Source organism: Halichoerus grypus, chromosome 5 (assembly GCF_964656455.1).
Source record: "Halichoerus grypus chromosome 5, mHalGry1.hap1.1, whole genome shotgun sequence".
NCBI classification, from domain to species: domain Eukaryota; kingdom Metazoa; phylum Chordata; class Mammalia; order Carnivora; family Phocidae; genus Halichoerus; species Halichoerus grypus.
Genome location: NC_135716.1, coordinates 97,824,311 through 97,851,920, shown reverse-complemented (window position 1 = coordinate 97,851,920; position 27,610 = coordinate 97,824,311). Strand labels below are relative to the sequence as shown.

Below are 27,610 nucleotides of genomic sequence, written 5' to 3'. Positions count from 1 at the left end.
TTCTAGAACGCAAATGCCCATACCCAGAACAAGTTGGCAACTCATTCACCTCTGGTTGCTTCTGATTCTGCACAGCTGGGATGGTATCTGGGGCTCTGTTCTTTCTAAAAATCCTTCAGGTGACTTGGTGGGCAGTGAGAACCACTTCTCCAAATGGCCAGTGTTCACAAAAATAAAATAGTTACTCGATCTGGAATCACATCAAAGGCTCAGGGGAAAAAAAGATTATTCTTGGTTCTAAGATCAAATTTTGTCAAAAGTACTCAGTTAACACCCGGATCATCTTACGTCTTATATATTACACATACAACAGAACGTCCTAGACAACATCCTTTTAAAAACTGCACGTAAGTATCATGGGGTTTTTTTCTTACCAGCATATTCAATGAGCAAAGACAGCATATCAAATTACAATAATGTAAAAATAGGTGTTTATTTTGTGTATACAATAGTTCTTAGACCCTGTAAACATTCAACATTATCTATTCCACTTAAACACTGCTTTTATAAAGCTGTCTACCCAATTCTGATTTTCCTAAAAGCCTGCTGCTAAAATTCTTGATTCTAATGATAAATATGGGCTGGACAATAAACAAGTCTATTTCCCCAAGTTATAAACTGGCCTTGATCTGTTCGGTCTGCTTTAGTGTCTTCCCTAAATTGCCGTCATCATTCAACAGCAGTGGTATGTTGCCTCGCTAGCTGTCCAAGTGGACTGCATCCCCAAACGGCTATCTGTAATGAGAGAATACAAAGATGAAATTCTACTTAATTCTTTACAGATTCATTTTTGGATAAAAAGCAGTTAGGAATTCAAACAGCATTAACTCCACTCTCACAGTTAGTCTGTCACCTGAGGCATTCATTGCTCTTCAGAATCCTGTCACAGCTCAGAGGACAACTACCATCCTGGGCACATATTTACCAATTAGTGTGAACAGGTCTGGCCCTCAGGGAGGACTTAATATGCACCGATGTTCACGAATCTACTCCAAGCTGCAGGCATCCTTGCATTAGTTCATTTGTCCCATACCTACTGTGTTGCAAATTTTTCTGTAAAATCCTGTTGCTTTTTCTGGAAAGAACTACTACCTTTCTGATGAATTACTAAAGATGTTTGCAATATTAAACTAGAAAATAATAATAATAAATTTTATATCCTCTTGCTGAGGTAATTTTTTAAAATCTTAATTGGCAATGGCATTTTTTTATACTTAACCAGGGACATAGAGAAATTACGCTGTTTAGCAAAAATAATGTACTCGACCAATGTGTAAAGTATGTATTTGGTGGGGAAAGGGTAAAGCTATTCTCCGTCTATTGACTATGTAAGACCAAGATCACCGATTAACAAACTGTGGTAACTAAATTCTCCTGGCCATCTTCAGGTCTGTCTTAGCTGAGGGTAAAAAGGGGCGACAAGGAAGCAGGCCCAGTCAGCACTGGAAGAGTTGAGCGACGGAGGCAGGATTCGCAACAACGAAGCCATGATGAGCTGGGGCAGCCTCCGCAGAGACAAGGGGACCCAGACTCCGTGACTGCGGTTAAGACGCTGAAGTGCATGAAAAGGGTAAAGCTTACGACAGTGGACTTTCCTTAAAATAGTTTGAGTACCTACCACTTTTGGAAACATATCAAATCCAGTGCACAACTAACAAATCATTAACTGAAGTAGGTATTACAGGATGTCCACTAGGCAACACACCCGTCGGCTAGTTGGTTCCTATATATGCATGTGAACCATAAAACTTATTTTTCCATGTTTCCTGATTCAAACTGACCTCTTATCTGAAATCAGTGATGCTTGCCATATGTTCATCTATGAGATCCTGTTCCAAAATCAACACCACAAACTCCACAGGAGGTACCAATATGAAAATGAAATTACACAAAAGATAAAAATTAAACAGAAATACATGGGTATTCGTTAGTTCTGACGGTCAATAAAAATATTCATGTTTAAGTTGGCACATGTAGGGTAGTAAATGTCAGAATATTTGTAGAGAAGAGCAAATAGTTGTGAAGAGTATACTTTACAAAACCCAAAGATGACCTCTGAGCTGTGGTCCGAGGCTGTGCTCCTCTAGCCACATGGGCCACTCTCCAGATCCTTCCCACCGCTGGCTGGGCTGGACGCGCTGCCTTCCTCTGGGCTGCCTCTGGCATCAGTCCCGAGCTGGGCCTTTTCCTCTGCAGGTGAACCTTCCACCTTCTCTGATGTGTCTGGGCCAGAGACAGGCCTACAAGACTGGCTGCTTTCGGTACTGCTTTCTGGCAGTGTGCTTTCTCCCTGGATTCCACCAAATTCTTTGGGCTTTGTATCCAAAACAGGTAATTTATGCTGTAGAGAATGACATTTTAATTTTTTAATTAACATAATGTGAAGATTCAGTCATCAAACACGTTTAACAAGTTCCTATGCAAATCTGTATCAAACTCTCAACTCCTTCAAATCCCAGCTCCAGTGCTGTGCTGTAATTATGTAAATGTTAGTAAGCCTCACAGAACCCTGCACGGAGGAGTGGGGGCACTCAGGATATTCCAGGTGGTCTAGCGACCCAGCTTTAGGAGAGGGCAAGAGGACTGGGGACCAGTACTGCTAACTCCTCTTGCCTGGTGAGAATAATTCATTCGACAAATATTTACTGAGCCTGTATTCAGTTCCAGGTACTGGGGAAACAGCAGGAACAAAACCAACAAAAACCCTTGCCCTCACTGGAACTTCCATTTTGCTTGGGGAGACAATCAAGCAACAAATTAACAAAGTACCAAGCTGGAGTCAGACGACTATTTAAATTAGGGTAATGTGAAAGGTGATACAGGAGTAAAGACTTAAAGAAATGAACCACATTTCGGCGTTCTAGACAGAGAACAGCAAGTAAAAAGGTTCTAATTCATGGAATAGTGAGGAGGCCCTTGTGGCTGAAGGAGAGTGAGCATAGGAGGAGAAGAAATCCATGTACTAACGGAGGTGGACTGTGGGCAGATCAAGGAAGCCCTGGGCCACCGAGATAAGTAGCTTTCCCTTTAAGTGAGATGAGAAGTCCCTGGAGAGTTTGAGATGAGTGGTGCATTACCATTAACTATTAAATGAAAAGAACATCTGAAAATTTTTTAGATGTATGCAGGTATGTTTATTCTTATAAGAAACTCCATGGGAAGGGATTCTAATTTTCTAGATTCTACTGTGCTCACAACTGTTTCTCAAAGGTTTACAGTTACAACTTAAACTTTGCAAATGACAATGTAAATTCCTCTCTCAAACAAAAACGGAAATGTCCCTTTAAATGGCCAATAACGTAGAAAAAACACCTCAGCATTCTGCAGGTAGAAAGTAGAGTCTAGCCAATGATGCCAAGGATTTGGGAAAGCGGGGTGTGTGACCCCTCCCCACCCACTCTCCCACCCAGCTGAGCCTTTAGGGGTCTCCTGCAGGTTCCCCCAGGCTCCGGGCCTTCAGTGAAGACTTTTCTCTGAGCTCTTCAAAGGCAGAAATTTCAGTCACGATTACTTGGTTTCCTATGAAATTTCGTATGAATTACTACCTGTTCTAACTACCGTTAAATAGGATTTAACATAAAAATTAAATCTCGTTTTAGTTCTTCTGAGAAGGCTGAACTTTTGGCCAGAAAACAGAATAAACAATTATATTAAGAATGATGTAATTAACCGTGGCAGGTAAAAGAGAAGAATCGCCTAACCGGAAGCTTTACAGGAAGCACGGAGGCAGGCCTACATGAAGGACGGCAAAAGAAACAATTGCTGACTTACACTGGGTACCACCGTGGGACGCTCCCTCGCCTCTGCCTGGGGTACATCGCATGGCCGGAGCACTTCGGGGCTCTTGGTGCCAGTCCTAGGTATCAAGTCAACATCTCTCTCTCTCATACCATCTCTTCTACCCTCATATGTTCTGTCATAAGGGCCTCGCTCAAAGGGGCTGATGTGGCCTCTATAAGGGAAACGTGCATCACCTGCTCCACCATGGGGTCTATCACCAACTGCCTGCAGCCGTCCTCTATCAGCTGGCTCAAGTGCCCGGGGTGGCTCTCTTTCAGGACCACCTAAATGTCTCAGCATATTAACTGATTTTCCAGCACCATAGCAGAAACTCTAGAAGGAAAAGAAAGAAATATATAGTATTTAATGGCTGACTTACAATGAAATTATTCAGGGTGCTAGCAAAATTACCTAACTTGACTTAATGGCATTTGGAGACATAAACATGTTTATTTCACTGTTGTTTCATTTGTGATCTCTTGTTTAGATTAACACTAGGCCAGAGTAGCCAACAAAATGTGAGAAATCATGAAGTGATAAGTAGACATTTCAATGAGCTGAACACCCTTTCACTGAATTGTAACAAGGTCAGTTTGGCTAAAACCTAGAAACTTAAATTGGAAGGTACTAATTGATAACTGTTCATCAGATGTCTATTTTCACACCCACCATATAAGGTAAATGCTAAAAATTAGTGTTACACACATCATTACATCAACATTCTCATGTAGGGTAACTTTTCTACAAATACAAACGGCTTTAGCGACAACCAAAATTCAACAGGCTTTGAATCCCATTTCATGAGAAAAACGAGGCAGCAGTTCTCAAACTGTGGCCCAGGGACCCCTGGGGGGGATCCCTGGGACAGTTTCAGGGACTCTGTAAGGTCAAACTTTTCATACTTCAAAGACCTTAGTCTTTTTTATTCTTCCCTTCTGAGTGTATGGTGGAGTCTTCTGGGGCTGGAATGACTTCTTCATTCTACTGGCTCGTCGACTGTGTGCTTGTGTAAACTTGTATTTGAAATTTTTCTTAGTTTTAATTCCTAATATGGTAAGTGTCAATAAATAAAACCACTATAAACAAGGGCTCTTTGCGGTCTTCAGTTTTTTTGTTTGTTTGTTTTTTGGGGGGTTTTCTTGTTTTTTTGTTTTTGTGGTCTGCAATTAGGGCAAAAGGGTCCTAAAAACAAAAAGTTTGAAAGTCACTGTGCTGGAAAAACTATTTAAAGACAGAAGCAGTAAAAGTCCTTTTCTAAGGCAGATGAAGAAGAGATGATGGGTTCTTGCTTATAATTTCAGCTTCAGAGACTAACTACAAACAGTCCCCCACCTACGATGGTTCAACTTAAAACTGTTAGACTTCACGATGCTAAGAAAGTGATAGTGCACGCAGTAGAAACTGTACTTCAAATTTAGAATTTGGATCTTTTCCTGGACTAACGATTTGGGGTCCAATCCTCTCTGGTGATGCTGGGCAGGGCAGATCCTGGTCAGCCACGGGGTATCGAGGGTGAACAACCCCTACCCTCACAACCACTCCGTACCCACACAACCATTCTGTTTCTCTCTTTCAGTACAATATTCAGTGAACTACGTGAGATATTTGACATTTTGTTATAAAATGGGCTTTGTGTTAGATGAATTTGCCCAACTGCAGGCTACCATAAGCATTCTGAGCATGTTTAAGGTGGGCTAGGCTAAGCTACAATGTCCTGGAAGCTAGGTGTAGTAAATCCATTTTCGACTTACAGTGGGTTTATTGGGACGTAATCCCATAAGTCAAGGAAAATCTGCACTATTATACAACTAACATCACCTAACAAAACCATACCCCTAAACCAGACTCCTGTAATCACAAGCCAAAAAACAAAAACAAAATAGGAACAATTTCAAAGTGAATAAAGTGTAGTAAATTTTGTATCCTTAGGGAAGAAAATCCTTTTTAATTTAATAATTTAAATTGGAAGGTACTGTCTGATAACTGCTCCCATGTTGTGTATATTCACACCCATCAGAGAAAATAGACACTGAAAATATTTAAAGTTATAAACTTTAAATAGGTTAATTTCTTCACAAATGCAAACCTGGTTTTTCCCGTGGCACATCTAGGTTCTTTACCTTTTAAGTGACAACTGCTTTATTAGAGTAAGGGCCGAAAATCAATAAAAAAAGCTGAAGAGACCATAGATGAATGATGAATAATGTTTCTTCTTAACAAATGTCTGTTCCTGGATTCCCCAACTGTTTCTCAGTAACTCACCTTCTTCCACATCCCAATTTGATTCTGTGGAAAAGCCAATGCTCTTCCCTTCTTAGTGCTGCAAAAACTCAGACTGAAATAAGAAGGCCCCCTTTCTCAAAGAGGACAAAAACAACTGATTTCATGTATATTAATTCACCAAGTTGAAGAACAAATTTAGAAAAATATTATTCTAAGTCACTGCCATGACATCTATAGTCAAACTTGACAATCATTTTCTTGCTTAAAGGAATATACATGTAAGTATAAATAAATCTGTATCACTTAAAAATCATCTTCTCATACCGTTAAGCAAAATTTAGCCTGATTTACAACAGCAAAAAATCTAAGTTTTAGAATTGCCTTTTTTTCTACAAGCACTGTTAATAGTCAACCGTGCTGTATACTAACCAGGACAGCTAATGCCATAATGATCAGCACTGGAATGTGAAGTAATACTGGGATCTCCTTCATGAACTCTTTAATAAATTCTCCAGCTCCTTTCCCAATGTGTTTCAGTGGCTCCGTGACAAAGTTGGTGAATGTAACCGCCAGTGCCTAAAACAAAAGATAACAGCAACTTAACTTTTCCCTCAAAAGACAATGAGGGGCACCTGGGTGGCTCAGTCGTTAAGCGTCTGCCTCCGGCTCAGGTCATGATCCCAGGGTCCTGGGATCGAGCCCCACATCGGGCTCTCTGCTCGGCAGGAAGCCTGCTTCTCCCTCTCCCACTCCCCCTGCTTGTGTTCCCTCTCTCGCTGTGTCGCTCTGTCAAATAAATAAAAAATCTTTATACAAAAGTAGGGACCCGAAAGGCTACGTGCACCCCAATGTTTATAGCAGCAACGTCCACAATAGCCAAACTGTGGAAAGAGACAAGATGTCCATCAACAGATGAATGGATAAAGAAGATGTGGTATATATATACAATGGAATATTATGCAGCCATCAAAAGGAATAAGATCTTGCCATTTGCAACGACGTGGATGGAACTGGAGGGTATTATGCTGAGCGAAATAAGTCAAACAGAGAAAGACATGTATCATATGACCTCACTGATATGAGGAATTCTTAATCTCAGGAAACAAACTGAGGGTGCTGGAGTGGGGGGTGGGGTGGGAGGGATGGGGTGACTGGGTGATGGACACTGGGGAGGGTATGTGTTCTGGTAAGCGCTGTGAATTGTGCAAGACTGTTGAATCTCAGATCTGTACCTCTGAAACAAATAATGCAACATATGTTAAGAAAGAAAAAAAGAAGAAGAATGTAGCAGGAGGGGAAGAATGAAGGGGGGGAAATCGGAGGGGGAGAAGAACCATGAGAGACAATGGACTCTGAAAAACAAACTGAGGGTTCTAGAGGGGAGGAGGTTGGGAGGATGGGTTAGCCTGGGGATGGGTATTGAGGAGGGCACGTTCTGCATGGAGCACTGGGTGTTATGCACAAACAATGAATCATGGAACACTATATCTAAAACTAATGATGTAATGTATGGGGATTAACATAACAATAAAAAAAATTTATAAAAAAAATATATATAAATAAAAAATCTTTAAAAAAAATCAATTAAAATGTTTTAACGTGAAAATCATTGTGTAATGGAAGTATTTTTTCTAGAACAAGGGTTTATTATTAGCAAAATGACTGTAAAAAACACTAATAACTTTAAATAAATACAAGAAATTTTTGATTCACTTTGTATAAGTAATATTTACAAATGTATTCTATACCTTTGTTGGTGGGACCAACCAAATAGGGTTGACTAATAAGAGCTCGTAGTATTTTTGGCATGGGTCATCCTTATAGGTCCATGAACTTCTCAACAATTCTATTTAGAGAAATAGACAAAACACTGAGTCATTAAAAAAAAAAAAAGTCACATTTCATTCCCAAATAAGACAGCATTTTGGTTTTGTCCCTGTCCCCATCACCAACCAATTTTAAATGCTGGTACAAACAGACTCCCTGTAATACGGATTTAAAAATTTTTCATCTTATGTCCAAAATGTTTATCTTAAAAATCTCTTCAAATTAGACAAGTCTTATGTAGATAAAACATTATATTTTATGAAATTTTCTAAAAGGTTAAGTATTAAAAACTGTTCTTTACACACACAAATGAATCCAAATAAAACCGCGGAAATCTGAGATCGCTGAATCATATGCAAGTTGATATCCTGGCTATGAGATCGCACTGCTGTAACTGTGTAAGACGTTTACACTGGGGGAAAATGGGGAAAGGGTACACCGATCTGTTTTCCTTCTTACAACTACCTGTGCATCTAGAATTATCTCAGTAAAATTTCAATTTAAAAAATCTGTTACAAGATAAAGAACATTACTAGTTCTCCCAATTTTTCTAAATCAGGTTTATGTACATTACATACTAGCCTGAGCTAGAGAAGGCGTTCAGATGTCCCCTGCAGCCAAGAAGCGAGGCCAGATTGGGTTAGTTCCCACAACTTTTAAAGAACCGTTAATATGGACGCCCTGTTTTGTACAATCCGCAGGGATTCTATTCTGGGTCCGTTCTTACGGACTTGCATTTATAAAGTGCCCTTGAACACTAAACCACTCCTACTGCTAGATACACAGAACTAAAGGCAGCCAACAGTAGTGACAATGTATATACAGTCTGTGAGGGGAAAAAAGTTAAAGAATTTTCCTCCTAGGAAAAAAAAATGTGTAGTAAAGCTACAACTTAACATTTCATAAGTCAGTATAAGGAGATTAAGTCTAAGATGGATCTTAATTCATATAAACACTGATTCACTTCTTTAATGCACACGCTGGACCCCCTTCCTAAGGACCAGACAGACAAGATGAGCTCTGTCTCCGTCACCGACCGACGGAGGAGACGGCAGCACTACGGGAGCCGACAAAGACGCCGTTCCTAGTCCCTCCCCATGAGGTTACGGGAGCACGAGCGGCCGGGTCTGAACCCTGCCTCTTCTCGCATCTTCTTCTGACACTGAGGACTCAGTCACGGAAAGCCTCCTTCCAGCATTTTCTCATTTCTCTGTAATTACTAATATGTTCTCTCCTTCCCAGAAATTCTATTCAAAATGAGGCCCAGCAAACCGACCCCTTACCCCAGAGGCTTCCAATCCAGTCCATCTTCTCAGCACACACATTGTTCAACGGCTCCAGCTTGGCAACCTCGGCCTGATGCTGCGCGAACGCGAGCTGAGCAACACCAAAAGGGAGCTGTGAGCGGCTGCGGACATGAAGTTATGTCTACACATCCAAAACCCTGACTTCAAAACGTATCTTCACCAGACACCAGATGGTTCACGGTTTTTTAGTAGGAAAAAAACAAAAACATTTCTAATAACTTTTTTTTTTTTAAGATTTTATTTATTTATTTGAGAGAGAGAGACTGAGAGAGAGAGAGCACATGAGAGGGGGGAGGGTCGGGAGGGTCAGAGGGAGCAGCAGACTCCCTGCCGAGCAGGGAGTCCGATGCGGGACTCGATCCAGGGACTCCAGGATCATGACCTGAGCCGAAGGCAGTCACCTAACCAACTGAGCCACCCAGGCGCCCCAAAAACATTTCTAAATAGCAGCTCTTTTCCACTCATGGCAAAGCACAGTCTTAATGCAACGAGTGAGGATAAAGAACTATAGCTTCCTTCTTTGTAAGTAATTTTGATGAGAAAGGCAAACCTTTGTGCTAAAAAGGATTATTTTAAAAAATCAGTTCAAATATAATTCATACCACACCCAAAAATATAGTTATATATATTAAATGACTACTTCTCATTTTCTTTCACAATTCATGATAAAATGGTGTTTTGTGGGGCGCCTGGGTGGCTTAGTCATTAAGCGTCTGCCTTCGGCTCAGGTCATGGTCCCAGGGTCCTGGGATCGAGCCCCACGTCGGGTTCCCTGCTCGGCGGGAAGCCTGCTTCTCCCTCTCCCACTCCCCCTGCTTGTGTTCCCTCTCTCGCTGTGTCTCTCTCGGTCAAATAAGTAAAATCTTTAAAATAATAAATAAATAAATAATAAAATGGTGTTTTGTTCTGGATGGTTTTCAGCACAAGTGGCCTATATAAAGATAACATATTTTTTATATGTCCAAGCCCTGGGGGAAATTGCTGAGATAACAATATTCAACCAAACTTTTTTCCTTTAATTTGCAAACAATTAGTTCTAGAAGCTATAGAACTTAGAGCAAAAGGTTAAGGATATATCACAATGATTTAATCAGATAAATTCATCAAAAATATTTTGCCACTTGACTCACCTTGCTAGAAAGATCTAAAATTGTCCTTCAATGCTATTTCAACAGGAACAGTAGTGCTTCATTTGACTTTCTATATTCAGCATGATCCCAATTTTGAAAGAATTAAAATTTAGAAAAAAATCGGAAAGAAATACCTCAAAATATTGACAGCAATTATCTTTAGGTGACAAAATTACAGGTAATTAAAAAAAAGAAATCAAATTTCTGGGGCACCTGGGTGGCTCAGTCAGTTCAGCATCTGCCTTTGGTTCAGGTCATGATCCCGGGGTCCTGGGATCGAGCCCCACGTTGGGCTCCCTGCTCAGTGGGGAGCCTGCTCGAGGATTCTCTCTCTCCCTCCGCCCCTCCCCCTCCCCCGCTCCTGCTTGCTCTTTCTCAAATAAAATCTTTTTAAAAAAATCAAATTTCTCTGTATAACTTTCTATCTTTTCTAAATCGTCTACTATCAACATAGCACTTTCATATTCAGAAAATAACCTAACTTTAAAAAATAACATTTTGATATCCTTTCTGGCAAAGAAAAGGACATACCTTAACCTACCTACATAGAATTTTTTAAAATGCATCCACCTAGCTCTATTCTGATTTAGCCACCCAGATGCTACGCATGAGAAACTGGGTTAGGAAAATAGGCCTGCACCAAACTGGTCAGGGACCCGAAACACCAGGGACAGGTGAGCGGCTGCCAGATGACAATCCGGCATCTCTGATCAGAGGCAAGGTTATACGCTCCTCTAAAGGCACTGAGGTCTTCTGTTAGCATGAAGTAACACTGAAAAACATGAAAACCTCCCACCTATTTAATACCTTATATAGATACATCCAATTCCATCCCAAACTGATGAGGAAACTGATGAATAACACACGTCTCAACTGGGTGTACCAATGCACATACGTCCACAGCTCGGTAGCGACTAATCCCACGATACAGAGCAGACACAGAAGCACCTCGAAAACAGGAAGAAGCGGAGAGCAGGGTTACTGCCAAGCCACCATCCCCGCCGAGAAATGATAATCCTCAGCAGAAACGAAAGAACTGGCCTCAGACACGCAGCAGCATCTGTGCCATTCTGCTGCACGGCCATGGAAACAGAAGCGTCTGCGCACGGGTTAACGTAACTACGGTGGAGGGGTTTTTTTTTAATTTTTACATTAACCTATATAATGTATTATCGGTGTCAGAGGTAGAAGTCAGTGATTCATCAGTCTTATATAGTACCTAGTGCTCATTACATCACAGACCCTCCCCAGTGACCATACCCAGTTACCCCGTCCCCCCAACCCCCTCCCCTCCAGCAACCCTTTGATTGTTTCCTATAATTAAGAGTCTCTTATGATTTGTCTCCCTCTCTGGTTTCGTCTTGTTTCATTTTTTCCTCTCTTCCCCTATGATCCTGTTTTGTTTCTTAAATTCTACAATATCAGCGAGAGATAACTGTCTTTCTGACTGGCTTATTATTTCGCTTAACGTAACACCCTCTAGTTCCAGCCACATTGTTGCAAATGGCAAAATTTCATTTTTTTTTTTTTGATGGCTGAGAGTATTCCATTGTATATATAGACCGCATCGTCTGTAGCCATTCATCTGTCAATGGACATCTCAGCTCTTTCCATAGTTTGGCTATTGTGGACATTGCTGCTATAAACATTAGGGTGCAGGTGCCCCTTCAGATCACTACATTTGTATCTTTGGGGTAAATACCCAGTAGTGCAATTGCTGGGTCGTAGGGTAGCTCTATTTTCAACCTTTTGAGGAACCTTCATACTGTTTTCCAGAGTGGCTGTACCAGCTTGCATTCCCACCAACAGTGTAGGAGGGTTCTATGGTGGAGTTTTTAAAGCATTTTTAAAAATGAGCTGTTACTGGGCGCCTGGGTGGCTCAGTCATTAAGCGTCTGCCTTCGGCTCAGGTCATGATCCCAGGGTCCTGGGATCGAGCCCCGCACCGGGCTCCCTGCTCCGCGGGAAGCCTGCTGCTCCCTCTCCCCCACTTGTGTTCCCTCTCTCGCTGTGTCTCTTTCTGTCAAATAAATAAATAAAATCTTAAAAAAAATAAAATAAAATAAATGAGCTGTTACTTATGTCCCCCTTGTCCCATCTTACCATCAACAGATTATATGGATCCACTCCAAAGGAGTCTTCAAATCGCCACTTCCATGTTTCAAAATCATGAAACTTAAAATTAATTAAAATATCACTTAGTGCATCATCCAAGGCTCCTGGTTTCCAATCCTCTCCACTGAGAAACTTCTGTATTTCTAACAAGGTTTGTCTTTTTAGGATAATCTCAGCATCATAATGCATATCATCTTTGTTTTCTTCAGGCTGAATTAAATTTGCCCAAAAAACAAAACAGAACAAAACAGAAAAGAGAAACACTTCAAGACAAAAGCCGATTTGGAACTAAATATATATGTGGTTCATATTTCACAAGTATAAAATAAAAATACTACTATCCACCTATGTGTCTAACATAAAAAACAGATCATACATGTGAAAAACATTTCAAAAATATAAAACTCTATGCAAGTAAGATAATGTGCATCTTACCCACAGTTGATTCTTACTACTGGCAACAGTTTGTTCGAGGCCGTCACCGCGGACACTAGTTAACAAACACCTGAACTACAGCTCCCACAGGAAATCCGGGGGTGCGTTCCTACCATTTTCATCAGGCAGGCAATACATAACCCTTTTATGTGTTTCTATTTAAAGATACCTTATTTAATATTTTTGATTAACACTGAACTCGGAACAGCCAACAGCACTGTAACTCCTGCCCGCACAGAGCTTATCTAACGTGGGTATTTTCCCTGGAAGGCACATCCTAGCCTTCTCACAGCTCAGAGGCACTAGGCAGCACTACTCGTGGGAGTTATTTTAAACAGCCGAATAACATCAACAAAAGTGTGAAATACGTAGCACTAAATAAACCATGAAAAAGTACTTGTTTATAGTCTGAGAGCTGAAACAAGAAGGCAGAACACGGCCGTGCTCAGCCTCAGCTGGGAATGGGCACACCAGGCAACGCAAATGCTCTGCGCATGTCCGAGAGCGGCGCAAGAGCTCCCCAAGTATTGACTTTGAGGTTATAAAATAAGGTTAGTGAGTACGCAAGTTCGCAAATATGGAATCCACAAATAATGAGCATCAACTGCTTATTTTGATTCATTTACGATTTTCCATTTGCTGACTTTATTTTCAACTAGCCTAAAATACACAGTAATACAAATTTTTTTTAAAAAGGGTTTGGTTTTTTAAGATTTTTATTTATTTATTTAACAGAGAGAGAGAGAGAGCACAAGTAGGCAGAGCGGCAGACAGAGGGAGAGGGAGAAGCAGGCTCTCCGCCGAGCAGGGAGCCCGATGCGGGGCTCGATCCCAGGACCCTGGGATCGTGACCTGAGCCCAAGGCAGCCGCCTAACTGACTGAGCCATCCAGGTGCCCCCCAAAAAAAGGATCTTAAAAGGCAGTCAAATTGGAGTGTCCGTGAACAAACATGATATTTATAACTATCTTTATTAGCTGAGTTCAGGTTAGCAAAATCACTATAAACATTTTACATTTGTTAACCAGTTAACACAAACAGAAAAATGTTTCTCTTTTATAAAAATACAGATACTTACATAAAAGCAAATATAAAATCAGAAAAAAAACAAAGTGTCATGTAACATCACAAGTCATCACTAACATGAAAAAGCAGTCATCCATTACGATTTTTTAAAAACCTTGAACTAAAGAAAGCAAAACAAAAAAACCTTCAACTAAATATTGCCCATTATCTCCATCATAGGAATTTTTTGGCGCTCTGTGTCCTTATCCCATACACGCTTAAAAGACTTGAATTAAAGGATGCATGTATGAGAACATCTGCTCTTTCACTTCCAAAGTAAGATGGGATTATTAAATATTCATCTAACACTTAAGTTTTTTTTTTTTTTAAGATTTTATTTATTTATTTGACAGAGAGATAGATAGCGAGAGCAGGAACACAAGCAGGGGGAGTGGGAGAGGGAGAAGCAGGCTTCCCGCCGAGCAGGGAGCCCAATGTAGGACTCGATCCCAGGACCCTGGGATCATGACCTGAGCCGAAGGCAGACGCTTAACGACTGAGCCACCCAGGCACCCACCCCTTAAGTTTTCTTGATGTTTGACTCCACAGAGTGAAAACAAGGACTCTAAAAAATGGAATCTTAACATTAATTATGAAAAATATGCACATGATATGCAATTCTATAAAGTAGCCCTTGCCACAGTAAAAAGCTTCCGTGTGGAGGGAGGGACTACTTAAAGCACACTGTTCTTTTTCTCAGCACAGAATGATCTTACATCATATGAATAAGAAAGTGTGCAAGTGGTAGAAAACAAGGGCCAGCACAGAATTTCTTTGCCAAGTCATGAATGTGTCAAATTTCCAACTGTTTAGTAAAGTTCAAACAGCAAATTTAAGGCACCTCCCCCCATTTGAAATTAATAAATAATGAAAATATCCACCACACTGATTAGTATCACACCAACACTCACGAGTCCGAGCTTTCTGGCTTCAATCAAAATCTTATGTAAGTATCTCCTAAAAACAGGATTGCTTTGACTTTCATAGTCTTCCTTCTTTTTCTTTTCACACTCATCGATCTGTAATTACAAAACAAATTCAACATTAGATAGCATCAAAGTTTCATGTAAGGGTCAAGTTTCTAGCCTAGTGGCCCCATCAAGATCAAGGTAATACGAGCTTGCGATTATCAACTATATGAAAATGTAGACCGTCCTACCTTCTGTGGGTTCTCTTTGCAAAGCATTAGAACCTGTGATAACCAACTTTTATTTTCTAACAAAGTATGAACCATGAATTGAGTTAGCATTTGAAATGGGCTTCAGATGATAAACATGACAACTGAGTATCACACACAGACTTAAGAGAGAAGGACCCTTGAAAAGTCACATGGCAGTTTCCTCCGCTTGCAGGCAAGGTTTACAAACCTCTTTAAATTTCTCAAGAGAATTTTTGAGAGAGACAGAGAGCATACACAAGCACAAGCAAGGGGTGGGGGGGGGGGCAGAGGGAGAGGGAGAATCTTAAGCAGGCTCCATACTTAGCATGGAGCTCTACATGGGGCTCAATCTCACCACCCTGAGATCGTGACCTGAGCCAGAATCAAGAGTCAGATGCTTAACCAACTGAGCTACCCAGGTGCCCCTTTAAGAGAATGTTGTGTGTGTGATTTTTTGTGTGTGGTTTTTTGTTGTTGTTGTTGTTTTTTAAGATTTATTTCTTTATTTTGGGGGTGGGCAAAGGGAGAGGGAGTCCCAAGCAGACTCCATACTGAGCATGGAGCCTGACACAGGGCTCGATCTCACGACCCTGAGATTACAACCTAAGCGGAAACCAACAGACTGCACCACCCAGGCGCCCTGAGAATGTTTTGTAAAACAAAAATTCAAGACTCCATTTTATCAATCATACTTTTACAATGCTGAGCCCAAGATGCAAAGAACGGAATGAAGAATTTCTGTATTTCCTAGTGTGCAGCCAAACAAGCTCATGATACTACAAAACACAGTTAAACTGAGGCAAATTTTATCCAAGCATTTCTTTGCTAGCACTCGGGTGAGACAGCATTCACACCTGGTAAGAACCACAGCAGTGCTGACAGATCTGGAATTGAGATCTGAGATCTCTGTATCTCCGTTCACAAGCTCCCCCAGTCTCTCAAGCTGGAAACCTCCTTCACTCTATCCCTTTTCCCTCCTCCCTCAGCTACCCAAATTTGCCTATTCCACCTTGGAGAAATCCAACACTTTCCTCTTCAGTACCTGTCACTGCCCCAGTTGGAGCATTTGGCATTGCTGGACCTCTGCCACCCCTCTCCTTCTGAAGCCCCCTCCACTGGGCCACCAGCTGATAGCCTCCACAGCCAAGAGACCGGTTCCCACCCCTCAACATGCATTTAAACCCCTTAACAATCTTGATTTATTTCCTTTCTCATAAACTCCACTTCAGCCACACAAATAAAAAGATTGGATAAATGATGAACATAAGAATTACTCTTGCAAATATAAGGGATTATTATAATTTAGTATGTGTGGTGGCTTTTCCTTCATGTTCATCAGGTGGTCACAGGCCCATTTCTTCATGGGCTGCCTTTGTTATGAGTCTATTATGATCCAGCACTGTGAAAGGTGATAGAGAATCAAAAATGAATAAAACGTATTCCTTGTCCCTGGGGCGCCTGGGTGGCTCAGCCGGTTAAGCATCTGCCTTTAGGTCAGGTCATGATCCCAGGGTCCTGGGATCGAGTCCCGCATCAGGCTCCCTACTCAGCGGGGAGCCTGCTTCTACCTCTCCTCTCCACTCATGCTCTCTTCTCGCTATCCTTGTCTGTCTCTTTCAAATAAATAAATAAAATATTAAAAAAGAAAAAAACCCGTATTCCTTGTCCCAAGAAATGTTCAGTCTGGTAAAGAAAGAATTACAACATGGTGAGATAAATGTTATTACTGGAAAATAAAAGTACTATTAAAAAAAAAAGACAAGGCCAGAGTAATGAAAGAGAAGACAAGGCTAGAGTAACTAAAGAAAAAAATTATATATAAATTGTACAATACACACACAGAAACACATATGTTAGCAAAGACAGGAAACAGCAATTTAACACACTATAAATATAAAATTCATGAATTAAAAAAAATTCAAACCTTATGAGTTAAAGAATCAAGTTTGCTATAACATTCCAACAATTCATCAGCATGTGACAAGTCAGGACTGACTTCTTTTTTCTCTGATACACCATGTTTTACCTAAAGCAAAATAGAGATTTTATTTCTTTATAGTTCAGCTGTGAAAATAACCTAAAGTTAATGAAGACTAAAAGTTGACTTCATCATTTTATGACTTTGTCATAATTCATCTGTGTTGAACCAAAAAAGAGTCTCAAATTTATATACTAGCTAAGAACTAAAATCAAGTTAGCTGGCGGCTCGACGGGCTTTACATTCATATTCAACACAGAAATAAGCAGGTGGGGTTGAAATCATCTTAGACTAAGAGTCAGGGAGATATTCTACGTGGCTGCTAGTCATTGGTACATGACTCTTGACTCTGGAAGCTCTGCGAGAAACAGTAACAGAAGTACACTATTTCCATTACAGGACCGATAAGGTCTTATGTACATGCACATGCATTTTTTTTAATACCTGAGATTTTCTCATTGTTCCTGAAGCAGCATCATAGTTAAGCATGTCTGTGGGGTCAATCCAGTCATCATCATGAGCATAACCGGTTATCAGCCACAGACATTCACAAAGGAGCAGAGAATACAGCATCCTGCATGAAGGCTAAAAAAAATTTTAATAGACATAATAAAATACAATTATTTTTAGAAGAAATGGTTTTGTAATAAAAACTATCTACTTCCTTCTAGTGCTAAGATGTTTTCTTACTGAATAATAACTGAAATAAAAATACTCAGTAAAATGGTATTCACATTTAAACACATACACACACATTTGTGCTGAGACAAAAAGAATATAGGAACTTTTCACAGGATTCAGAATTCCATTCCTAGGCTTACGCCCAAGAAATGAAAACACATATCCACACAAAAACTTGTACACAAATGTTTACAGCCATATTATTCACAACAGCCAAAAAGAAAATTCAAATGTCTATCAACTGACAGATAACTAAAATGTGGCATATCCATACAATGGGAGAGTACCAGGCATAAAAATGAAGTACTGACACGTGCTACAACATGGATGAACCCTGAGAACACTGTGCTGTGTGAAAGAAGCCAGGCAGCAAAGACCACATAGTACAGGATCCCATTTATATGAAATGTCCAGAACAGGCAAATCTACAGAGACAGACGGTAGATTAGTAGGTGCTCAGGGCTGGGAACAGAACAGACGGCTGGCAGTTAAAATGGTACAGGGTTTCTTCTTGAGGTGATGAAAAATGATCTAAAACTGTGGTGATGGTTGCATGAATTGTGCTCTTTAAATGAGTGAATAGTTTAGTACGTGAATCGTTGCTCAGTAAAACTGCTTTAAACAAGAAGAGGTATTGGGGCGCCTGAGTGCCTCAGTCGGTTAAGTGGCTGCCTTCAGCTCAGGTCATGGTCCCAGGGTCCTGGGCTCCCTGCTCATCGGGGAGTCTGCTTCTCCCTCTCCCACTCCCCCTGCTTGTGTTCCCTCTCTTGCTGTCTCTCTGTCAAATAAATAAATAAAATCTTTTTAAAAAATAAAATAAAAAAGAAGAGGTACTTAACCAAACCCTCTCCCCCCCAATTTTTTTTTAACACATGGAAAATAAGAAATGTATAAAATTAACATTCAAACAAGGTGACTGAACTCCCAAACCACTCAGAGAAAATAACTTGCTTCATCTAAGCCTCTGCAGAAACACTGTCAAATCATTTCAATACTTAATACCACCTCTATTCGACACTGTCCAATACAGTAGCCACTAAGCATATGTGGCTATTTAAATTTAAACTAATTAAAATTAATTAAATTAAAAATTCAGTTCCTTCTTCACGCTAACTGCATTTCAAGTGCTCAACACCCACATGGGGCTAGTGGCTGCCACAGTGGACAGGGCAGATCTACAACATTTCCATCATTGCAGAAAGTTCTTTTGGACAGCCTGTCTTATACTTAACATGAATAAAAATCAGGTAAGGGAATTCCCAAGTGAGAAAGTAAAAATAATGTAAAAATAAAAGTAACTCCAGGGACACCTGGGTGGCTCAGTTGGTTAAGCGTCTGCCTTCGGCTCAGGTCATGATCCCAGGGTGCTGAGACCAAGTCCCGCATCAGGCTCCTTGCTTGGCAAGGAGTCTGCTTCTCCCTCTGCCTCTGCTGCTCCCCATGCTTGTGCTCACGCGCTCTCTTTCTCTCTCCCTGACAAATAAATAAAATCTTAAAAAAAAAAGTAACTCCAGGCTGTATTACACACTCCTTTATGCTCCCAGCGTGCTCTGTTTATTCGTCTAGCACAACACACAATGAAATTAGCCACGTATTGGTCAGGCTCTCCCATTGACACAGTGGCTGTCAATCTTGGCTGTGCATTAGAATCACCTGGTGAGCTTCGAAAAGTCTCAATCTTCTGGCCACATCCCAGATCAAGCAAATCAGAATTTCTAAGGGTGGGACCCAGGTGCTGGGATTTTTAAAGCGCCTCAGGTGGTTCCAATACACAGCAAGGGTAGAAAACCACTGTGCTATGACGTGAACTTTTCCAGGGGAAAGTAACATCCTACTCCAATCAGAATTCACCATCGTGACGACTCTCCATCTTGCCCCCTCCACCTCTCCAAGACCAACACCTAGCCTGGTGGCTGGTGCAGGAGAGACATGCAATAAATGTCAAGCAGCAAATGCAAATGGTCAAGGCCACACAGGGATTCACAGGGTTTTAGAGGTTCAAAGGATGAAGCAAGCTCATCTGACTGGGAGAAACTGGCACCACTTCATGGAGGAACGGGCATGGGAAACAGACAGGGAAGTGTGGGTAACATGCTAAGAGGGCAAGGTGAGGAGGCAAAGGAGCAAAGTGAACCTTCGAAACCGTAAATTCGAGGATGGACGTGGCAGGGCCGGGAGATGGTTGCATGACAAGGTAGGCTGGGGTGACGAGGCCCACGGCCAACCTCATCTGCTAACAGTAGCTCTGAACGCGTGGGAGCCACATTGGGGGAAAATAAAAGTAGTACTAAGTGTACAGAATGAGGGAAAAACTGGACTCAGAGAGTCCTACAAGGAGGGTGAAATAGCCAAAGGAGGCTGAACTGCGTTCTGAAGATTAGTTCTACAGGCCTCAGCCACAGAATGAACGTAAGGAAAGGAGAAGATGGTAAGCATGGCCAAGATTTCTAGGCTGACCAACAACAACAAGGTGGTATTATTAACTTCAAAAGAAATTCAGAAGGAGAACATGGTGTTGGGGAAAAGTTCAGCATTCATTTGTTCAACATTTACTAAATACCTACTGGGTATTGGGCACTGTCTTAGCTGACAGGGATACCAGGAAACTAGCCCAGCCAGGTTTTAAGAAGATACATGGTGGGGAGGGGCACATGGGGGCAGGGGACAAGATGAGACATAAGTTGACAAAAAAATAGATATAATTTCAGATATACCCTATGAAAAAATAAAGCAGGACAATGGCAGGATGGATTAGGCAATGTTGAGTATTTTAGGGAAGGCCTCGGAGATTAAAGATAGCCACAAATTCCATCAAGTCCCCATCGAGAGATGGAGTTTATTGTCCCTCCTCCTGAATCTGGGCTGACCCTGTGACCACTGTCAACCATGAAAAGAGGAAAAACTGAAGTAAAATTAAAGCATTTATTTGGGGTTTAGAATTGCAATTTGGGGAACAACCCAAATTGTGGCCCACTGCAGGGAAAAAGCGGTTTTTATAAGAAAAAGGAGGAAGTATAAGATACCTAACATCAGTTGTTTACCAAGAATTATAATTGGAAGATATTACAATTTATAATTGTTTTCTAGGTATGTCAGTTGCTAGGAAAGTCCCTTTTGCAGAGTGTCCGATTTTTGTTAAAAACACAGACACATCGTCAAGGTGCTCAGTCATATGCCCTTGCCCAGTTCAACAGTGGAATGCAATTCCTCTTTCAAAAATGGGATGAGGGGCCCCTGGGTGGCTCAGTCGTTAAGCATCTGCCTTCGGCTCAGGTCACAATCCCAGGGTCCTGGGATCAAGCCCCACATCGGGCTCCCTGCTCAGCGGGAAGCCTGCTTCTCCCTCTCCCACTCCCCCTGCTTGTGTTCCCTCTCTCACTGTGTCTCTCTCTGTCAAATAAATAAATAAAATCTTAAAAAAAAAAAACGGATGAAATTTCCGTCACCATCTTCTTACAAGCAAAGGTTTTACATAGGTTCACAATATTTAGCCAAAATATTGTGGTAGAAGCGATGCTGTGTTGGTTCTGGGCCTGGCTTGGCCTGTATGAGGTTTAGCTGCTTCTACTTTGGAATGCCTGCTCTTTGCTCTCAGCTGCCATGCTGTGAGAAGGCCTGGCCACACGGAGAGGCCATGTGCAGAGGGCACACTAAGCTCCCAGCTGGCAGCCAACATCAACAGCCGGCCATGTGAATGAGCCATCCTGGCAGTCCCAGGTCAATCCCATGGTAACAGACATGCGACCCAGCCAACATCATGTGGAATAAAAGAACTATGCAGATGAGTCCAATCAAGATCCGTAAGCCCACAGAATCATGAAATATAATAAAATGGTTGCTTAAAGCCTCTAAACTTGGAGGTGGTTTGTCACACAGCAGTAGATAACCACAACATTTACGCAGACAAATGATAAGAAGCAAACCTTAAGAAGACTTGGGAAAAGAACATCCAAAGAGTAGATACAGCAAGCATAAAGATCAGAGCGGGGAGAAAATTTGAAGCATTCAAAGAACAGCAGGAAGGTCAAGATGACGTAGTAACCCTACACTCCAAAGCACTCCTAGGGCTCCTACATCCGATCAAAATGAAGTAACAGGGGCCAGGTGTACCCTCTTGCCCGAACAACCGAAACCTCTGCACAAAGTCTAGGGGACAACAGCTTTCAAGACACTGGACACCAGGCAAGCAAGTATAATGGTCTCTGAAAAATGGAAAACACACACAGACAGCCCTTCCATTGCCCCAGCTTACGGCCTTAACAGTTTCCAGGCCATGGGCACAGGAAGAGGGAACTCAGGCAGAGCCCAGAGAGCCCCTGTGGAAACAGAGCTGAGAATCTGGGGAGACTGAGGCAAGAGAAAGCTGCAGAGAGACAGAACTCCAGACATCTGCAGAGGGTCCCTGCAATATAAAAGGATATCTGGTCTTCGACCCCAGTTCCTTCAAATACCATAGGAATTTCCTGAGTGACAGCAGTGTCTTTTGTGATGAGATGCTACTGACGTGACTCTGCTGGGCCCCAAGGTAGCTTTGGGTTGGGGATGGTCATGAGAAAGACCAGGCACATGATTAGGTTGGAACTTTCAACCATCAAACCTCAGGGGAAGGAAGTAAGGAAAGTGGTCACCAAGTTCAATCACTCAGCCAATGATGTAATCAGTCATGCCCACATACTGAAACCCCAGTAAAAACTCTGGACACTGAGGCTCAGAGAAGCTGGTTGGTGACACATGGATGTGCCAGGAAAGTGACATGCCTGGATTCTATGAAGAAAGGACACAGAAACTCCACATCTTCCTCCACAGACTGCCCTTGTGTGTCTCTTCATTTGGTTGATCCCAATCTATATCCTAATAAAACTAAGTATAGTGCTTTCAGGGAGTTCTTCCAGTAAGTCATTCCAGTGAATTATCCAACCTGACAGAGTTGTGGGATCCCCCTAATCTATAGCCAGTCGGTCACTAGTGCAGATGGACCCCAAGACGTGTGTCATGGAAGCAGTTCTACATAGAACTCTGCCCTTAACTTGTGAGGGTGTGCACTATTTTGGGCACACAGTGTCAGAACTGAACTGTAGGACATCCAGTCTGCGTCAGAGAATTGGTCTGAGAACACTCCCCCTTGAGTCTTCAGCAAGGTGCGGATCAGTGCACACATAGCAGGAAACTACCTCAGGCCTGAAAAAGAACCACTGAAAGGATTCAATACAAAAATAAACAGGAGTAAGGGGCGCCTGGGTGGCTCAGTCGTTAAGCGTCTGCCTTCGGCTCAGGTCATGATCCCAGGGTCCTGGGATTGAGTCCCACATCGGGCTCCCTGCTCAGCAGGGGGTCTGCTTCTCCCTCTCCCACTCCCCCTGCTTGTGTTCCCTCTCTCGCTGTGTCTCTCTCTGTCAAATAAATTAAAAAAATCTTTAAAAAAAATAAAAAATAAACAGGAGTAAAAATAATAAATTAGGACACAAACTTGTAATAAAGATAAAACCAAAAGTTAATTCTTTGAAATGACTAAAAAAAAAACTGATAAACACATAGTAACATTAAGAAAAAGAGAAGGCCCCCCAAATTAAGAATGAAACAGGATAAGGGGCGCCTGGGTGGCTCAGTCGTTAAGCGTCTGCCTTCGGTTCAGGTCATGATCCCGGGGTCCTGGGATCGAGCCCCACATCGGGCTCCCTGCTCCGCGGGAAGCCTGCTTCTCCCTCTCCCACTCCCCCTGCTTGTATTCCTTCTCTCGCTGTGTCTCTGTCAAATAAATAAATAAAATCTTTAAAAAAAAAAAAAAAGAATGAAACAGGATAAATTATTTATGACTAAAACACTTAGCAAACCAGGAAGAAAAGAAAACTTCGCCAGACAGAGTACTACAGGTGAACACTCTACTTGAAATCTTTCCCTCTGAGATCAAGAATGAGATGAGGGAAAAAGCTCTGGAAGATTTCTGGGATACTGACAGTATTCTATTTCTTTCTTTTTTTTTTAAAGATTTTATTTATTTGACAGAGAGACCAGCGAGAGAGGGAACACAAGCAGGGGGAGTGGGAGAGGGAGAAGCAGGCCTCCCGCTGAGCAGGGAGCCCGATGTGGGGCTCGATCTCCGGACCCTGGGATCATGACCTGAGCCGAAGGCAAACGCTTAACGACTGAGCCACCCAGGTGCCCCGACAGTATTCTATTTCTTAATCTAGAAGGTAGGCACATGGGTGTATGCTTTTTAATAATTTGCTAAGATGGACACTTATATTTTATATACTTTTCTGTATATATATTTCACATTTTACAGAAGTTTTTTTTTTTTTAAATGGGAAAGACTAATTGAGATATTGTTATGGTCTGAACTGTATTCCTCCAAAATTCTTATGTTGAAGTCCTATACCCCAGTTCCCCAGAATATGACTCTATTTGGAGATAGTGTCTCCAAAGAGGTAATTAAGCTATAATGAGGTCATCAGCATGGGCCCTAATCCAATATGACTACTGTCCTTATAAGAAGAAATCTGGACACAGGTCAGAGGAAAGCTGATGTGAAGACACAGGGAGAAGGCGGCCATCTACAAGCCGAGAGAGGCCTCAAAAGAAACCAACCCTGCTGACACCTTGATCTTGGATTTCCAGCCTCCAGAATCTTTTCCCTCCAGAAAAAAGAAATTTCTGTTGTTTAAGACATCAGTCTGTGGTATTTTGTTATGGCAGCCGTAGCAAACTAATACAGATTTCTTCAGACATAAAAGACTAAGAAAGTCTCCAACCCATAGACTCTTGACATATTAAAGAAGCTTAACGTCAATAAAAGGTGTGAGTAAAAGAAACAATGATGAGCAAAGGAATTGGTCAAATATATTGACAAATGAAGTCAACTACTGATAGTAAAAAAAAAAAAAAAACCCCAAAACCCCACAACTTTTTATGTTTAAAAATGTAAAAACCAAAATGCTAAGTAACAATAACGGTGGGAAAAGTATCCTAGGATCCCTGTCGCACTCTAGAGAGAAATACTGGATGACTGTATATTTTGGTGGGGGGCGGGGAGGGGAGGATGGGGAAGGAGTTCAACTAAGGAATAAAGTCTTAAGAAGACCCAAACACAAGAGAAGGCAGTTAAGACTATCGAGAGCAGAACACAAGCTAAAAAATGCAATGTGTAGAAACCAAGAGGTGTTTAATTTGAAAGAGGCATTAGTCAACTATATAAAATACTTAGAGAAGCTGAAAAAAATTAAGTCTGGGGCGGGAAAAAAAAAAACCGTTGGATTGCTTAGTCCGTTGACAGGGAGAAGCCTAATTCTAAGCAGTGAAGAACTAAGTTGATAAAGGCAGTCTCTGAACTGAGCAGAAGCTCTGAGATGGCAGCGTATGAAATCAAGGCTACAGAAAAGGCTTTTCAGAGGCAACAAGGTTTTACACTCCTTCAAAACAGAAATGAGTAAGGAGGGGTGGAAAGAAAGGTTCTAAAGCAAAAAGAAGAGAAGCTGACAAAATTCACTTTACTACCCGATATCAAGAAGACAGTGAAATGGTCCACTGGAAAGCCAGGAGTGGCACTGTGTGTCAAGAAGCTAGGATGGGGAATAGAGATCTGGGAAAACAGCTCTATAGGGAGCATTATACAAAGGGAGATGAATCAAAAACTCTTCAAGCAGCTGAGTTTTGACTAGGACTCCCACAGTCATGTTATTAAGCTACCTTACTTTCTCCAATAATGATCAGCAGATGCAGAACTTATCCAGGACTAGGAACTGAAGAAACGATGGAAGACCAGGACCTGAGGCAGAAGTGGAACCAGCCTCAAATTTAAGTCCTCCTGCCAAATCCCCTTGGTCACTGACTGAAGGCTGGAACTCCTTGAGAAATCTTACAGCTGATCTCACACTTCCTCCAAGTAAAACGGCATCTAAACCCGCCCGGGATCTTGTTAAAAACAGCTTCTGACTAAGTCTGAAGTGGGCCTGAGATTCTGCAATTCTAACAGCTCCTGGTGATGGCAGAGATGTTGGCCCACAGACCACACCCTGAGCAGCAAAGTGTTTAGGAAAAGTAACCATCCTGTGTTGGTTTAGTTTAACGGGGGCACCTGTGATTCTACTACTTGGCAGTTACTAATAAGCTCTCTCCTCTAGTTCTTACTTTTTAATCACCTTTCTCATCTATTTCAGGTTTTGACACTAATATCAAAATTATATATAATAATAGCAGTGTTTGATTACTATGTGCCAAAAACTGTTACATACATTCATTCATTCAATTCTCCAAAAACTCTCGGTAGTAGTACGGTTATCTTCATTTTACAGATTAGGAAAACAAGTAAACTGAGTGGAGAGCTACCAAGAAAGACTGAGATCTCCAAGGAAAGTCCCAGCTGAGTGGAAATCGGCACAGAAAAAAAAGTATCTGATTTCGATGAATTACACGTGTATGAGAAAGTCAAGACTAACGAGTCAAATTCCGTATTAACCTAGAAGTTGCATGGCACAAAAGTCAGGAGTTTGCAATTTGGTCCGTTCGCCTATGTGTAGTTGGCTGGAGCCGGGGCTCTCAAACTTGAGAATGGGCACCGCTAACAGGTTCCCAGAGGATGACGACGCTAATCTCGGGACCACACTTTCATAACCACTGCCACGGACAAAATATGAATTGTTTTTCACCACCCACTCATAAACCTGAATCTCTAACTTTTTTACATTCAAATCAGATTTAGAGTTTCAAAAAAATTCACTCCAACCAAATCCGAGCTATTCCGCTGACGCCGTTTGCTCAAATTCTGCGTAAAGTTTTCCGAGATAACTAAAGCCCACAAAAATTCAGCGTTCGCTCGGGTCTGGCTTTGCACTTGCCTGTCCCTCTCCCTAGGCCGCTCTTTGAACCGTGTAACGCGCGACAACAGCCGCGCTGCACCCGAAGATAAGGCGGCCAGTCGCCCGCTCATCCTGGCACCCGCAGCGCCGCGAGGCCCCCCGAAACCCCGGAGAGCGCGGCCCCCGCCCCGGGCAGCGTCCGCGGCCTCCCCCGCGCCCGCCGCCCGCCCACGCCGCCCGCCGCAGCACAGACACCCGACCGCGCCGACTCACGGCCCAGTCGCCAGCCTGCGTCTGGGAAAGAAAGACACCTACCCAGCCAGCTGAAAAAGATGGCGAGCCGCCTGCCGGGGCGCTCGAGCGCTTCAGCGGGCGCGGGGCGTCTCGCGCGTCCTCATCGACTCGCTCGGCTGGCAGCCGTGCGTCCTTCCCCGGCGCGCGTCTGATTGGCCCGCCGAGGGGGCGGTGCCGGGATCTGGGGGCTTGCTTTAGGCCAGGACGTCCTTACTTTGATCAGTGGAATGGTCTACGAATGAATTCGTACAAGGAAGCCAAATATATACGAATACTAAACTTGTTTCCTTGGTATTGATTTATTTTGCAAGTCCGCATGTGTAACATTTGCAATAATTATTTAAGTAGGGTATAATGAACGACAACGGCAGTCCTGTATTTGGGGTGTGGGGGGACGAGCTACATTCTGCTTTAGTTGGAAATAATAAATTTCGTTTTGTTTTTGTCTTTAACTGCTGGCCTTGCAATTTCAGAAAACTCTCCAAAGAGGAAATGATGAGTTTTACACACTAGGAGGAAATGAGAAGTGTACACAAGAATTCTTGGCAACAAACTTAAAAGTGTGTTAAAATTTGGTGTATAAGGTACACTTGGTGTGCATGTTGCTTATTACAATTTTTTTTTAAATTAAAATACACCTGAGGGGCGCCTGGGTGGCTCAGTCATTAAGCGCCTGCCTTCGGCTCAGGTCATGATCCCAGGGTCCTGGGATCGAGCCCCACATCAGGGCTCCCTGCTCAGCGGGAAGCCTGCTTCTCCCTCTCCCACTCCCCCTGCTTGTGTTCCTTCCCTCGCTTTGTCTCTCTCTGTCAAATAAATAAATAA

General features: G+C 42.1%; 1 protein-coding gene across 6 annotated transcripts; it reads right to left on the bottom strand.

The window, feature by feature from the left end:
• Positions 1-403: 403 nt before the first annotated feature.
• On the bottom strand, positions 404-26,909 carry CLCC1 (chloride channel CLIC like 1). 6 transcript variants are annotated; one of them, XR_013448007.1, is made up of 12 exons: positions 26,807-26,908; positions 17,463-17,603; positions 16,965-17,066; positions 14,793-14,900; positions 12,371-12,592; positions 11,075-11,215; positions 9,114-9,207; positions 7,752-7,849; positions 6,433-6,579; positions 3,772-4,113; positions 1,782-2,341; positions 404-735 (listed from the first exon to the last, which is right to left on the bottom strand). XR_013448007.1 is itself a non-coding variant. In XM_078072651.1 (12 exons), exons 2-11 carry the CDS (start codon positions 17,589-17,591, stop codon positions 2,084-2,086), a joined length of 1,641 nt encoding a protein of 546 aa, XP_077928777.1. In that variant the 5' UTR covers positions 17,592-17,603; positions 26,807-26,908; the 3' UTR covers positions 404-735; positions 2,054-2,083. The 6 variants fall into 6 exon arrangements, 5 of the variants coding, with proteins under 5 accessions (XP_077928777.1, XP_035965809.1, XP_035965811.1 ...); XM_078072651.1 differs by having other exon boundaries at positions 2,054-2,341; XM_036109916.2 differs by having other exon boundaries at positions 404-2,341.
• Positions 26,910-27,610: the final 701 nt, after the last annotated feature.